At 41.0% G+C, this 17,680-nt stretch overlaps 1 protein-coding gene across 1 annotated transcript in view; it reads left to right on the plus strand.

Moving 5' to 3' along the window:
- Positions 1–7,123, plus strand: part of LOC100369387 (protein Jade-3-like) — a 29,095-nt gene extending 21,972 nt beyond the window's left edge. Inside the window, exons 11-13 of the mRNA XM_085498134.1 lie at positions 1,178–1,304; positions 3,887–4,012; positions 4,990–7,123. Of these exons, the coding sequence (XP_085354260.1) occupies positions 1,178–1,304; positions 3,887–4,012; positions 4,990–6,339 (1,603 nt within the window). The 3' untranslated portion in view covers positions 6,340–7,123. The remainder of the gene's footprint in view (positions 1–1,177; positions 1,305–3,886; positions 4,013–4,989) is intronic.
- Positions 7,124–17,680: the final 10,557 nt, after the last annotated feature.

Raw genomic sequence — 17,680 nt, forward strand, 5'->3', positions numbered from 1 at the left:
CTTTTATGTAAATGAGTTACTGAGATATGTAAATGAGATCAAAAGATGTCCGGCTTGTTGTGCGATGTCTCTTGTAGTGTAGCCGGCACTGCATTGCAATTTTTCTTTTTAACCCTGAGCAATCATAACTGCTGTGTTGTCTGCAATGACAGGTTTTTTTTCTAAACCGGGGAACAGAGGCGCAGCACCCTGATACTCTCGGCTGGCACTCTCTTATCGAATTGTTGATTGAATTTTCAAGTCCTAAATATCACTTCTGTGATGCTATACAACATGAAATCTTTCTCAAATATATTTTTCTCCATGAAATCAACACCAGCTGACAATGTGTCTGGACACTAAATACACTAAAATTACTCCAAAAATATTTCAATGTCGATAGATACTCTGTTAATACGGTGCAGAAATCTTCCGATATGACGTTTCCAGGTTAATTTGCCATGTTATTTCTGTTCTAGCTACTCTCGCTTCGCTCCCTTGCCTGTATGTGCCCCCTCTTGTTCATTTTTTTCTAGAAAAACCCCTGAATGATCTTGGATTGTCTGGCAATATTAAAAGGCAGTGGTCGTCGCACCATGTATGTGCGAGATATGGGTCTCATATGAACAAAGATGGCGACTTTGACCAACGAGTACAAACTAAGGTGTTTCTGAGCTGAAATTTTTTTGATGATCTCAAGGTATCAAAAGAGTCACCAGCAGTAATTGGTATACATAGTGTATGCAATGACCACCGCCCGTTAACGGATTTGGTTAGATTTTGAAATGTCAGCAATTATTATTAAAGGATTTGTTTAAAGATAGTTACCAGCATGTTATGTATAATGTAGAAACTAAAAGACATCCTACTCTGGCATTGTGTTAATTAATTAGCATTTGGTTTTTTCCAACACCCTTGTACCCTCATCCTTAAACTAATTAACAAAAAAACACCACTGTGATATGTATGGTTTTGCATTTCATTGAATATTGTTTACTATATTGATAGAAAGAATTAGAATGTCTTGTATACACTTACTGTATTTGATTTATTAGAAGTGCACATTAGCCAAAACATTCATTCATTAATTACTTGAACACGACTTATTTTGATCCTAGTAATTTTTGTTATCCAATCAATTCACAGTCTCACTGTCAAATTAACAACTACTAACACTGCTGTTGATTTTTCACCATAGGATACAACAGCTGGAGGATGAATTCTATAAGCAAGTGAAATTCAAAGAAGTTGCCAATGCCTTGAGTATGGAAAGTAATAAAATTGCTGTAGATATGGTGTGTGAATATTGGAAACTCAAACGAAAGGTAAAAAATATGTTAATGTATGAGCATATGTGGTCAATCTTTATTTTCACTGTGTGCTTTACACCGCTATAGACAGGTCTGTCTTTAAATTCACTGTGTGCTTTACACCGCTATAGAGAGGTCTGTCTTTAGATTCACTGTGTGCTTTACACCGCTATAGACAGGTCTGTCTTTAAATTCACTGTGTGCTTTACACCGCTATAGAGAGGTCTGTCTTTAAATTCACTGTGTGCTTTACATTGCTATAGACAGGTCTGTCTTTAAATTCACTGTGTGCTTTACATTGCTATAGACAGGTCTGTCTTTAAATTCACTGTGTGCTTTACATTGCTATAGACAGGTCTGTCTTTAAATTCACTGTGTGCTTTACACCGCTATAGAGAGGTCTGTCTTTAGATTCACTGTGTGCTTTACACCGCTATAGACAGGTCTGTCTTTAAATTCACTGTGTGCTTTACACCGCTATAGACAGGTCTGTCTTTAAATTCACTGTGTGCTTTACACCACTATAGACAGGTCTGTCTTTAAATTCACTGTGTGCTTTACACCGCTATAGACAGGTCTGTCTTTAAATTCACTGTGTGCTTTACACCGCTATAGAGAGGTCTGTCTTTAGATTCACTGTGTGCTTTACACCGCTATAGACAGGTCTGTCTTTAAATTCACTGTGTGCTTTACACCGCTATAGACAGGTCTGTCTTTAAATTCACTGTGTGCTTTACACCACTATAGACAGGTCTGTCTTTAAATTCACTGTGTGCTTTACATTGCTATAGACAGGTCTGTTTTTAATTTCACTGTGTGCTATACTCTGGTATAGACAGGTCTGTCTTTAAATTCACTGTGTGCTTTACACCGCTATAGACAGGTCTGTCTTTAAATTCACTGTGTGCTTTACACCACTATAGACAGGTCTGTCTTTAAATTCACTGTGTGCTATACTCTGGTATAGACAGGTCTGTCTTTAAATTCACTGTGTGCTTTACACCACTAGAGACAGGTCTGTCTTTAAATTCACTGTGTGCTTTACATTGCTATAGACAGGTCTGTCTTTAAATTCACTGTGTGCTTTACACCGCTATAGAGAGGTCTGTCTTTAAATTCACTGTGTGCTTTACATTGCTATAGACAGGTCTGTCTTTAAATTCACTGTGTGCTTTACACCGCTATAGACAGGTCTGTCTTTAAATTCACTGTGTGCTTTACACCGCTATAGACAGGTCTGTCTTTAAATTCACTGTGTGCTTTACACCGGTATAGACAGGTCTGTCTTTAAATTCACTGTGTGCTTTACATCGCTATAGACAGGTCTGTCTTTAAATTCACTGTGTGCTTTACACCGCTATAGACAGGTCTGTCTTTAAATTCACTGTGTGCTTTACACCGCTATAGACAGGTCTGTCTTTAAATTCACTGTGTGCTTTACACCGCTATAGACAGGTCTGTCTTTAAATTCACTGTGTGCTTTACACCGCTATAGACAGGTCTGTCTTTAAATTCACTGTGTGCTTTACACCGGTATAGACAGGTCTGTCTTTAGATTCACTGTGTGCTTTACACCGCTATAGACAGGTCTGTCTTTAAATTCACTGTGTGCTTTACACCGCTATAGACAGGTCTGTCTTTAAATTCACTGTGTGCTTTACACCGCTATAGACAGGTCTGTCTTTAAATTCACTGTGTGCTTTACACCGCTATAGACAGGTCTGTCTTTAAATTCACTGTGTGTTACACTATTATAGACACACCTTTCCCTAATTTCACTCTGTATGTTATACTGCTATAGACAGACCTATCTTTAAATTCACTGTGTGCTTTGCCCTGTTGTAGACAATTTGGACTATGGGTTCCCACCACAATGGCTTCTGCATATCCCAATTTGGACTATGGATTCTAACCACAATGGCTTCTGCATATCCCAATTTGGACTATGGGTTCCCACCACAATGGCTTCTGCATATCCCAATTTGGACTATGGATTCCCACCACAATGGCTTCTGCATATCCCGATTTGGACTATTGGTTCCCACCACAATGGCTTCTGCATATCCCAATTTGGACTATGGGTTCCCACCACAATGGCTTCTGCATATCCCAATTTGGACTATGGGTTCCCACCACAATGGCTTCTGCATATCCCAATTTGGACTATGGGTTCCCACCAAAATGGCTTCTGCATATCCCAATTTGGACTATGGGTTCCCACCACAATGGCTTCTGCATATCCCAATTTGGACTATGGGTTCCCACCACAATGGCTTCTGCATATCCCAATTTGGACTATGGGTTCCCATCACAATGGCTTCTGCATATCCCAATTTAGCATGTATAATTCATAATTTAGGTTTAATTGACTAAATTGAAATGTTTGTTTCAAATAGAAATATTAAGTCCAGGAAATAAAGACATTAATACAGCTAATCATGATAAACAGATGTCAGTAGTAAGATCTGTTATTAGACAGTACATTAACCTGCAGCAAGGTATCATCATCATCTTGTATCAATCTGGAATTGTTATTTGAATTCTTGATTCTCAATGGTCATGGTTGTTATAGTTACGCTATGTTTGCATTTCAACAGTCTAACTTCAATAGGCCATTACTGTCACCAAAGAAGGAGGATAGTGGAACAATGTCACAGGCCGAGGAAGACAGCTTAGTCGCAAGGATGAGAATGTTTGTGCATCTCAGGCAAGACTTGGAAAGGGTAAGTTTTTAATTTGCATTCAGACAAAGTTCAGAAACAGGAACTTGAGGATTAACAGTGTGGGTGTCCCTGCATTTAGAAACAGGAACTTAAAGATTAACAGTGTGAGTGTCCCTGCATTGCTACCTGTATCTTGGTCATGCCTGGGATGATCAAATTCAAACTTCACGCACGCACACGCACACGCACACGCACACGCACACGCACACACACACACATCAAATATCTTGATACTTTCAAACCCTTCAATGCAATGTGATAAAAGCAAGTTGATAAAGGACTAAATTGCTGTCATTTGATGTTATTCTGCTGTGCAAAACATTTGGTACAATGACTGATTATATCTCAATATGTGCTTAATTAGCGACACAGACATGGTGAAATTGATAGCTAGTTACCAAAATACTATGAGCCAAGAAACAATTAAAGATATATAGGATCCAATAAAAATCTATGCAACCAGCTTGGGACCTTATGCACCAAATATCACGATGGGTCAAGTGATTGTCCCCTGAAAAATATGTACTAACTTATCAGGTCATTGAAGGCATATTTGTGTAGTAGAACTCCTGGCTACAATATCACTCAAAATTTAATTTTGCTCATGTTCAAATCAAATGATTCAATCAAACCAACATTTCCAATTATGAATGCGCCATCTTCTATACTAAATTCTCAGGAAATCGACTTAAAAGTTTGGCTCTGTACTCAATTGAAGTGTGCAAGTAGCAGTATTGTTTACAAAGCACAGTGAACTTGTAACGTGACGCACCAATTCATTATTTAATATTAATAATAAATAATTTAAAAAATAAGAACTGCTGTAAAATTCTTAGTATTTTGGGAGAATTAGAATGATGAATGCGAAAAAACTCTTTTAATTTAATTTAAAAAATGTAATTGATTGAAATAAATTAAAATGTTGTGTCTCATTTTGAAATTCTTCTTTTCCATCTAATGATTATTTCACTTTACAGGTGAGAAACTTGTGTTACATGGTTCAACGGCGTGAAAAACTCAGTAGGACATACAACAGACTGCGAGAACAAATATTTCATCGGCAGACTGATATGTTGGATAATGACGCATATTGCAGTGCGGAGGATTTGGCGTGGATTGACACAGCAATACAGAGAAGTGAAAAAGAAATAGTGACTGTTATTAAAACAGACAATATAGAAATGGAACACACTTCTGAAAACAATAGCCATGCTGACAGTGATACTAGTCGGACATGCAACAGTAACCTTTCATATCAATCCAGTAATCGTTCAAACTCGCGGAGGAGGCGAGGCAAAAGATGGAATAGAAGGCATAGGTATTCTTCGTCATCATCGTCCAGTTTGTCTAGCTTGCAAAAGACAAGTAGTCAATCCACACTCAAAGAAAGCATTTCTCTTGACATCCAAGCAGAAGTGGACAAAGGTGGTAATACAAATAACAATGCTATTGTCATTAATAACGAAACAGACTCATTGTTGAGTAACAATGTTTCTGAAAGGCAACTGAAGGAAAACAGGACGGTAAAATGTGACATGAAACGCGAATCCGAAAATAAAAAAGATGAGAATACGAATTGCAAGAGACATCGCTCTAATGGCAAATATAGAAGCCTGTCGCAGAGAAGGATGGCTAATTTCTTCTCAAAAGGAAATCTTACTATTGATCTCGATTCTCCACCTCAGAGTAGGAGGCGAGCTGGCAACAATAGGACTTCAAGGAAAGATAGGGCATCATTAAAAAGAACAGAAATATCCCCTAGACAGGAAAGTATGCGAGATGAAGCAGCGAAAGTACGAGAGTCACTTTTCGCAATGCAAAGCAGTCCCATGGGAAGTCTGAGTGGATACAGAATCCCAAAAAAAACGGCCGTAAGTCCAGCTGATATTTTGAAAAGCAAAGCAATGTCAACGGCCAAAGGTTATAACGAAAGTAGTAATGATAGTTTTACGTATACACTAGAGACAAGAAGTACAAGAAGACGAATTAAAAATGAGCTGGATAGGGATAGTAACTCGACTGATCGACAGTTTGAAAATGTTGATGATGAAATAAGTATATGCCGGTCCAGTCGTGAACCGAGTCCCACTGTTGAACTGGATGACATTGAGAAACCAGTGATTGACAGTGAAAGTAGCATTGATGTACAGTCAAGTTCAAGTGGAAGCCAATATGATTCAGATTCTGAAAATAGTAGTAGTAGTGATGAACACAGTGGACCGGTAACCCGTCGAAGGAATGAGTTGTCATCCAGTGGAAAATATCAGTTTCGTTCTCGATTAAATGACGGTGTTGGCAAACTTTGGAGCACTGCCACAGGTTTGTGAGGCAGTATAATATTAGTCAGTTCAATTAGCTTCTCGTAAAAAACAGTTTTTGGATTTGAACTTCTATTAATATTTTCTGTGTTTTTTGTTTTGTTATAAACATCCTTGATAGGTGTGCGATAGACGCATTTAGTAATTCTGTGGGTTTTCACTGCCAACGTTGAAAGGCATTTACATTGGGTTTGACAATCAAGTCATGTTGTAGTCTAATGACAATTCTGTTATTTCTATTTTAAGAGATTCTAGTTAACCCCTTGAGCACCAAAGTCAACTTTTGTCACTTTTCACAAAATTAACTGGTGTAATTTATTCCAATTTGATCTATGGACAATTATGTCAATTTGGTCCAAAATTTAAAAACAAAGTAAAGAAAAATATGCAAAATATATTGCACCAATTTTGTGTGTGGAAAAAATGACTACATACAAAGGGCTGAAAACAGGTTCTCTGTTTATTTACATCGCTTGTATTGGCATTTGTCATTGTGGCAGGGTGCTTGTATTAGTATTTGTTTAGAAGGGGCGGGGTCATGTTTAAATTTCCTTCAGATTTGAAGATGCCATCACATTTTCTACAGTTGTTGACTGCTTGTATTCATTGCTGCTGGTGTATAAAGTGTTTTCAATAAAAACTGTAGTATGCGGCTAACAATTGGAATTTGGTGTAAATAAAACATGTGGTCTTGGTGACCAATGTTCTTTGAGGCATTGCAAATTTGAGGATTATGTTTTGAACGTAAAGCATTTCATTTTAAAGTTATTAAAATTTAAAAGTTTGTATTGGCTTCCCAATGTTATCTATTATAGTATACTGCTTGTTTACAAGTGTCTTTGCAGAATGCTTGCAGACAATAGATCTTTATCTTATAGTAACTGATGAGCCACATGTTCTCGGCTTTCATTTTGAAATTTGGCTCACCATGTCTATGAACTTGTCTTACCTTGTGACCAGTCACATTTTGGAAACAGGTAAATATTTATTAGTCCTTGATGGGACAAAGTCCAAAAACAGGAACTCGTGGATTGACCTTTGTGTCTCTGTCCGTATTCAGCTTTACCTCACACATGCTTGGGCTGATCAAGTTCACATACATCAAGTATATGTTCTCGGCTTTCATTTTGAAATTTGGCTCACCATGTCTATGAACTTGTCTTACCTTGTGACCAGTCACATTTTGGAAACAGGTAAATATTTATTAGTCCTTGATGGGACAAAGTCCAAAAACAGGAACTTGTGGATTGACCTTTGTGTCTCTGTCCGTATTCAGCTTTACCTCACACGTGCTTGGGCTGATCAAGTTCACATACATCAAGTATATGTTCTCGGCTTTCATTTTGAAATTTGGCTCACCATGTCTATGAACTTGTCTTACCTTGTGAACAGTCACATTTTGGAAACAGGTAAATATTTATTAGTCCTTGATGGGACAAAGTCCAAAAACAGGAACTCATGGATTGACCTTTGTGTCTCTGTCCGTATTCAGCTTTACCTCACACATGCTTGGGCTGATCAAGTTCACATACATCAAGTATATGTACACGAGTTTGTTTTATGATCTGATTCAAGAAGGCCATTTGCCAACCATTTTAATACCAAAACTCGATCATAATCACACATTTTCACTATTCCGGAACCAGTTGTGTGTAGATAGATTTCGTTAAAGTGTAACTGAATTGGGACAATTGACTTTTTGTGTGCAAAATTTATTTATAAACAACATTATGAAAAAAATCAAGTGAAAAGGGTATATAAATTGGGTAAACAGTCAATGATATTCCGAAATCGCGCCACGCCCCCCTCTCCCATCACCTTCGAGTTTTTTCGGCATTACGAGTGTAACCGAAATGGCGCCACCAACGGGAGCATAAAGCATGAGCTAGCTAGCAGACAGGATTGTTTATCATTTTCCATACGCACGCGTTTCGTAAACATATACAACGAGTTACCAAGATCGAGAATTCCTCCGAGTTACCATCATATACAACGAGTTACCACGATCGTTTTCATGGGGAAACGCTGTGTTGTTGGCGGGTGTAGTAACACACACGGCGATCACGTAAGTTTTTATGGGTTCCCAAAAGATTCAAATTTATGACATCAGTGGACCAAAGCCGTCAAGAACACCAGGAAACATTGGGATGGACCTTCTCCATATACCGTTATTTGCAGTGTCCATTTTACGCCCGAATCATTTGTTGATCCACCATCTGGATTCATTATGAATTATTTGGGTTTCGGGAATAACTGTGTAAATAACCAGAAGAATAATATTTTCCATGTAGAATATGAATATTAATTTGCTTGAAAAGTTTAGAATGTATTCATGTTATTATGCCAGAGTCGAAATAAGTAGATCGATCGTGGAACAACAACAACAAAACACAAAATGGCGATTGGAAAATGTAAGCACTGGACGCATTCACCGTTCACGTACTTTGTGTCTTTACATGATTTCTTCAGAAGATCAAGAAACTGAAAATTGCACACTGATATGTGTTTAGAATTTGGATGAACAAAAGACAGAAACTGGAAACCAAGCCGGTCACGATGTTCAAACTCTGTGTCACGGTCATTTTGGGAAGGTACACGATCACCCACATCGCGTACTTTTCTTGCAGGTTCAAACCTGTATGGGCCAATTTGTCCCTGGCACTCTAAAACAAAATCGTGACATCTCTCATTGTCATCATACTCTTCGATTTCATAACTCTCGTCAGACGATAACATAGATTCCGTGTCGCTTTCCGAGCACTGCATACGTATAGCGGCCATTGTGAGACGATGACAAGTTCCCCCCGTGACGTCACAAAGTACCCTTGTATGCTAATTAGGTACTCTAGTTGGAGCCTCGCTCTGAGTCGACCAAGAAAACTGAACGTGGGCGTGTCCTTATCCAGAACATTATTATTGATCGTTTACTTAATTTATGTACATTTTTCACTTGATTTTTTTTCATAATGTTTTTATAAATAAATTTTGCACACAAAAAAAGTCAATTGTCCCAATTCAGTTACACTTTAAACTTATAGCAATATAGTACCTTGATGCATATCATTTTATTTTTCAGATTGGGTTCAAAATGGCCAACTGAAAGCCATTTTGTTGTAAAAAATGTAGTACCAGGATCCATATATATATATATTGAAAATGACTGGACCGGTCAAGTTGAAACTCCACACATACATCATATTGGACATACGCATATGAATTTGTTTTCTGATCTGATTGGGTGATTGGCAGCCATTTTAAGGCCAAAAATGTCAGTCACAGAACAAGATCTCAATTGTGCATGGATAGATTCTGTTCAAACATAGGAAATGCCTTGAACGTAATAGAACCTTTATGCATATCATTTTGTTTTTCAGATTTTGTTCAAAATGTCTGACTGGTGACCATTTGGTTTCAAAGAACGTAGTTCCTGATTCATGTATTTGACATATCTGGACCAATGAAGTTCAAACTTTACACATACATCATGCATGATTTTTGTCACCATCAAATCCAGATTGGCTGGGTGGTTATCTTGTTGAAACAAGTTTCAGTTCCATGGAGCCATATCTTGCACATGCCCTGGACCAATCAAGTTTAAACTTCACACATACATCACACATTAGGTTGTGTATATATACATCTTGCTCCTATAATACAAATTTATATACGAGTCCAAAATGTCACCGAGTGAGGAATGTCTGGGATTATATTGTTATTTTATGCATAAACAAAGACTGACAGTAACTTTTAAGTGTCAATTATTTGATTTGTATAGGATATGATGGGATTATTTGAGAGATTCTGGACATAACACAGACAAGTATTGTGAGTGGGGGGGGGGGGGGGGGGGTCAAACAACCCTGCATTTGTATCTGTAGTGATTTTGGATTTATCATGTTCAGCAGAAATTCACATTACCTCAATCCATTTATCTGCAAGTTAATGCAACACCAAGTGAATATTGCAAAATTACCCCACAGCTACTATTGTTAGTTTGTGTTAATATAAACACGGATCTGTCCAATATCTCAAATGATTGGGCAACAAAGCTTTAATGAATAAAAATGGTTAACTTTGGAATAACTGAGCATTGGGTGCGTGCGTGCGTGCGTGCGTGCGTGCGTGCGTGCGTGCGTGTGTCATTATGCTACAGTAGACCATATAAATGTTAGACACAAAAAACATTACAGTAATCACATTTATCTTTGTAAACACACCAGTCTGGATACACTGGTTCACTTGTTATTGTATACACCCCAGTCTGCTCTGGATACACTGGTTCACTTGTTATTGTATACACCCCAGTCTGCTCTGGATACACTGGTTCACTTGTTATTGTATACACCCCAGTCTGCTCTGGATACACTGGCTCACATGTCATTGTATACACCCCAGTCTGCTCTGGGTTCACTTGTTATTGTATACACCCCAGTCTGCACTGGATACACTGGTTGACATGTCATTCTATGCATCCAAGTCTGCTCTGGATACACTGGTTCACTTGTCATTGTATACACCCCAGTCTGCTCTGGGTACACTGGTTCACTTGTCATTGTATACACCCAAGCCTGCTCTGGATACACTGACTCACATGTCATTGTATACACCCGAGTCAGCTCTGGATACACTGGTTGAAATGTCATTCTATGCACCCCAGTCTGCTCTAGATACACTGGTCCACAGGTTACTGTATACACCCCAGTCTGCTCTGGATACACTGGTTCACATGTCATTGTATACACCCCAGTCTGCTCTGGTTACACTGGTTCACTTGTTATTGTATACACCCCAGTCTGCACTGGATACACTGGTTCACTTGTTATTGTATACACCCCAGTCTGCTCTGGATACACTGGTTCACTTGTTATTGTATACACCCCAGTCTGCTCTGGGTACACTGGTTCACTTGTTATTGTATACACCCCAATTTGCTCTGGACACACTGGTTCACATGTTATTGTACACACCCCTGTCTGCTCTGGACACACTGGTTCACTTGTTATTGTATACACCCCAGTCTGCTCTGGGTACACTGGTTCACATGTCATTGTATACACCCAAGTCTTCTCTGGATACACTGGCTCACACGTCATTGTATACACTCCAGTCTGCTCTGGACACACTGGTTCACTTGTTAGTGTATACACCCCAGTCTGCTCTGGGTACACTGGTTCACTTGTTATTGTATACACCCCAGTCTGCACTGGATACACTGGTTGACATGTCATTCCATGCATCCCAGTCTGCTCTGGATACACTGGTTCACTTGTTATTGTATACACCCCAGTCTGCTCTGGATACACTGGTTCACATGTCATTGTATACACCCCAGTCTGCTCTGGGTACACTGGTTCACTTGTTATTGTATACACCCAAGCCTGCTCTGGATACACTGGCTCACATCTCATTGTATACACCCGAGTCAGCTCTGGATACACTGGTTTAAATGTCATTCTATGCACCCCAGTCTGCTCTAGATACACTGGTCCACATGTTATTGTATACACCCCAGTCTGCTCTGGATACACTGGTTCACATGTCATTGTATACACCCCAGTCTGCTCTGGTTACACTGGTTCACTTGTTATTGTATACACCCCAGTCTGCACTGGATACACTGGTTCACTTGTTATTGTATACACCCCAGTCTGCTCTTGGTACACTGGTTCACTTGTTATTGTATACACCCCAGTCTGCTCTGGATACACTGGTTCACTTGTTATTGTATACACCCCAGTCTGCTCTGGATACACTGGTTCACTTGTTATTGTATACACCCCAGTCTGCTCTGGGTACACTGGTTCACTTGTTATTGTATACACCCCAGTCTGCTCTGGATACACTGGTTCACTTGTTATTGTATACACCCCAGTCTGCTCTGGATACACTGGTTCACTTGTTATTGTATACACCCCAGTCTGCTCTGGGTACACTGGTTCACTTGTTATTGTATACACCCCAGTCTGCTCTGGACACACTGGTTCACATGTTATTGTACACACCCCTGTCTGCTCTGGACACACTGGTTCACTTGTTATTGTATACACCCCAGTCTGCTCTGGGTACACTGGTTCACATGTCATTGTATACACCCAAGTCTTCTCTGGATACACTGGCTCACACGTCATTGTATACACCCCAGTCTGCTCTGGACACACTGGTTCACTTGTTATTGTATACACCCCAGTCTGCTCTGGGTACACTGGTTCACTTGTTATTGTATACACCCCAGTCTGCACTGGATACACTGGTTGACATGTCATTCTATGCATCCCAGTCTGCTCTGGATACACTGGTTCACATGTCATTGTATACACCCCAGTCTGCTCTGGGCACACTGGTTCACTTGTTATTGTATATACCCAAGTCTGCTGTGGATACACTGGTTCACTTGTTATTGTATACACCTCAGTCTGCTCTGGGTACACTGGTTCACTTGTTATTGTATACACCCCAGTCTGCTCTGGATACACTGGTTCACATGTTATTGTACACACCCCTGTCTGCTCTGGACACACTGGTTCACTTGTTATTGTATACACCCCAGTCTGCTCTGGGTACACTGGTTCACTTGTTATTGTATACACCCCAGTCTGCACTGGATACACTGGTTGACATGTCATTCCATGCATCCCAGTCTGCTCTGGATACACTGGTTCACTTGTTATTGTATACACCCCAGTCTGCTCTGGATACACTGGTTCACATGTCATTGTATACACCCCAGTCTGCTCTGGGTACACTGGTTCACTTGTTATTGTATACACCCAAGCCTGCTCTGGATACACTGGCTCACATCTCATTGTATACACCCGAGTCAGCTCTGGATACACTGGTTGAAATGTCATTCTATGCACCCCAGTCTGCTCTAGATACACTGGTCCACATGTTATTGTATTCACCCAAGTCTGCTCTGGATACACTGGCTCACAAGTCATCGTATACTCCCGTGTTTGGTCTGGATACACTGGGTCACATGTCATTGTATACACCCCAGTCTGCTCTGGGTACACTGGTTCACTTGTTATTGTATACACCCCAGTCTGCTCTGGATACACTGGTTCACTTGTTATTGTATACACCCCAGTCTGCTCTGGATACACTGGTTCACTTGTTATTGTATACACCCCAGTCTGCTCTGGGTACACTGGTTCACTTGTTATTGTATACACCCCAGTCTGCTCTGGACACACTGGTTCACATGTTATTGTACACACCCCTGTCTGCTCTGGACACACTGGTTCACTTGTTATTGTATACACCCCAGTCTGCTCTGGATACACTGGTTCACTTGTTATTGTATACACCCCAGTCTGCTCTGGGTACACTGGTTCACTTGTTATTGTATACACCCCAGTCTGCTCTGGATACACTGGTTCACTTGTTATTGTATACACCCCAGTCTGCTCTGGATACACTGGTTCACTTGTTATTGTATACACCCCAGTCTGCTCTGGGTACACTGGTTCACTTGTTATTGTATACACCCCAGTCTGCTCTGGACACACTGGTTCACATGTTATTGTACACACCCCTGTCTGCTCTGGACACACTGGTTCACTTGTTATTGTATACACCCCAGTCTGCTCTGGGTACACTGGTTCACATGTCATTGTATACACCCAAGTCTTCTCTGGATACACTGGCTCACACGTCATTGTATACACCCCAGTCTGCTCTGGACACACTGGTTCACTTGTTATTGTATACACCCCAGTCTGCTCTGGGTACACTGGTTCACTTGTTATTGTATACACCCCAGTCTGCACTGGATACACTGGTTGACATGTCATTCTATGCATCCCAGTCTGCTCTGGATACACTGGTTCACATGTCATTGTATACACCCCAGTCTGCTCTGGGCACACTGGTTCACTTGTTATTGTATATACCCAAGTCTGCTGTGGATACACTGGTTCACTTGTTATTGTATACACCCCAGTCTGCTCTGGGTACACTGGTTCACTTGTTATTGTATACACCCCAGTCTGCTCTGGATACACTGGTTCACATGTTATTGTACACACCCCTGTCTGCTCTGGACACACTGGTTCACTTGTTATTGTATACACCCCTGTCTGCTCTGGACACACTGGTTCACTTGTTATTGTATACACCCCAGTCTGCTCTGGGTACACTGGCTCACAAGTCATTGTATACACCCAAGTCTGCTCTGGGTACACTGGTTCACATGTCATTGTATACACCCAAGTCTTCTCTGGATACACTGGCTCACATGTTATAGTGTACACATCAGTCTGCTCTGGATACACTGGTTCACATGTTATTGTATACACCAAAGTCTGCTCTGGACACACTGGTTCACATGTCATTGTATACACCCAAGTCTTCTCTGGATACACTGGCTCACATGTTATAGTGTACACATCAGTCTGCTCTGGATACACTGGTTCACATGTTATTGTACACACCCCTGTCTGCTCTGGACACACTGGTTCACATGTTATTGTATACACCACTGTCTGCTCTGGATACACTGGTTGACATAACATTGTATTCACCCAAGTCTGCTCTGGATACACTGGCTAACAAGTCATTGTATACTCCCGCGTTTGGTCTGGATACACTGGCTCACATGTCATTGTATACACCCCTGTCTGCTCTGGACACACTGGTTCACATGTTATTGTATACACCCAAGTCTGCTCTGGGTACACTGGTTCACATGTTATTGTATACACCCAAGTCTGCTCTGGGTACACTGGTTCACATGTTATAGTGTGCACCCAAGCCTTGTCTGGATACACTGGCTCACATGTCATTGTATACACAAAAGTCTGCTATGGATACACTGGCTCACATGTCATTGTATACACCCGAGTCTGCTCTGGATACACTGGTCCACATGTCATTGTATACACCCAAGTCTGCTCTGGATACACTGGCTCACATGTCATTGTATACACCAAAGTCTGCTCTGGATACACTGGCTCACATGTCATTGTATACACCCGAGTCTGCTCTGGATACACTGGTTGAAATGTCATTCTATGCACCCCAGTCTGCTGTGGATACACTGGCTCACATGTCATTGTATACACCCAAGTCTGCTCTGGGTACAGCGGTTCACATGTTATTGTATACACCAAAGTCTGCTCTGGATACACTGGTTCATATGTTATTGTATACACCCCTGTCTGCTCTGGACACACTGTTTGACATGTCATTCTATGCACCCCAGTATGCTCTGGGTACTCTGGTTCACATGTCATTGTATACACATCAGTCTGCTCTGGATACACTGGTTCACATGTCATTGTATACACCCCAGTCTGTTCTGGTTACACTGGTTCACTTGTTATTGTATACACCCCAGTCTGCACTGGATACACTGGTTCACTTGTTATTGTATACACCCCAGTCTGCTCTGGATACACTGGTTCACTTGTTATTGTATACACCCCAGTCTGCTCTGGATACACTGGTTCACTTGTTATTGTATACACCCCAGTCTGCTCTGGGTACACTGGTTCACTTGTTATTGTATACACCCCAGTCTGCTCTGGATACACTGGTTCACTTGTTATTGTATACACCCCAGTCTGCTCTGGGTACACTGGTTCACTTGTTATTGTATACACCCCAGTCTGCTCTGGGTACACTGGTTCACTTGTTATTGTATACACCCCAGTCTGCTCTGGACACACTGGTTCACATGTTATTGTACACACCCCTGTCTGCTCTGGACACACTGGTTCACTTGTTATTGTATACACCCCAGTCTGCTCTGGGTACACTGGTTCACATGTCATTGTATACACCCAAGTCTTCTCTGGATACACTGGCTCACACGTCATTGTATACACCCCAGTCTGCTCTGGACACACTGGTTCACTTGTTATTGTATACACCCCAGTCTGCTCTGGGTACACTGGTTCACTTGTTATTGTATACACCCCAGTCTGCACTGGATACACTGGTTGACATGTCATTCTATGCATCCCAGTCTGCTCTGGATACACTGGTTCACATGTCATTGTATACACCCCAGTCTGCTCTGGGTACACTGGTTCACTTGTTATTGTATACACCCCAGTCTGCACTGGATACACTGGTTGACATGTCATTCTATGCATCCCAGTCTGCTCTGGATACACTGGTTCACTTGTTATTGTATACACCCCAGTCTGCTCTGGATACACTGGTTCACATGTTATTGTATACACCCAAGTCTTCTCTGGATACACTGGCTCACATGTTATAGTGTACACATCAGTCTGCTCTGGATACACTGGTTCACATGTTATTGTATACACCAAAGTCTGCTCTGGACACACTGGTTCACATGTCATTGTATACACCCAAGTCTTCTCTGGATACACTGGCTCACATGTTATAGTGTACACCCCAGTCTGCTCTGGGTACACTGGTTCACTTGTTATTGTATACACCCCAGTCTGCTCTGGATACACTGGTTCACTTGTTATTGTATACACCCCAGTCTGCTCTGGATACACTGGTTCACTTGTTATTGTATACACCCCAGTCTGCTCTGGGTACACTGGTTCACTTGTTATTGTATACACCCCAGTCTGCTCTGGATACACTGGTTCACTTGTTATTGTATACACCCCAGTCTGCTCTGGGTACACTGGTTCACTTGTTATTGTATACACCCCAGTCTGCACTGGTTGACATGTCATTCTATGCATCCCAGTCTGCTCTGGATACACTGGTTCACATGTCATTGTATACACCCCAGTCTGCTCTGGGTACACTGGTTCACTTGTTATTGTATATACCCAAGTCTGCTGTGGATACACTGGTTCACTTGTTATTGTATACACCCCAGTCTGCTCTGGGTACACTGGTTCACTTGTTATTGTATACACCCCAGTCTGCTCTGGATACACTGGTTCACATGTTATTGTACACACCCCTGTCTGCTCTGGACACACTGGTTCACTTGTTATTGTATACACCCCTGTCTGCTCTGGACACACTGGTTCACTTGTTATTGTATACACCCCAGTCTGCTCTGGGTACACTGGCTCACAAGTCATTGTATACACCCAAGTCTGCTCTGGGTACACTGGTTCACATGTCATTGTATACACCCAAGTCTTCTCTGGATACACTGGCTCACATGTTATAGTGTACACATCAGTCTGCTCTGGATACACTGGTTCACATGTTATTGTATACACCAAAGTCTGCTCTGGACACACTGGTTCACATGTCATTGTATACACCCAAGTCTTCTCTGGATACACTGGCTCACATGTTATAGTGTACACATCAGTCTGCTCTGGATACACTGGTTCACATGTTATTGTACACACCCCTGTCTGCTCTGGACACACTGGTTCACATGTTATTGTATACACCA

The sequence above is a fragment of the Saccoglossus kowalevskii genome, chromosome 4, assembly GCF_978046115.1.
Source record: "Saccoglossus kowalevskii chromosome 4, keSacKowa6.1, whole genome shotgun sequence".
NCBI lineage: Eukaryota > Metazoa > Hemichordata > Enteropneusta > Harrimaniidae > Saccoglossus > Saccoglossus kowalevskii.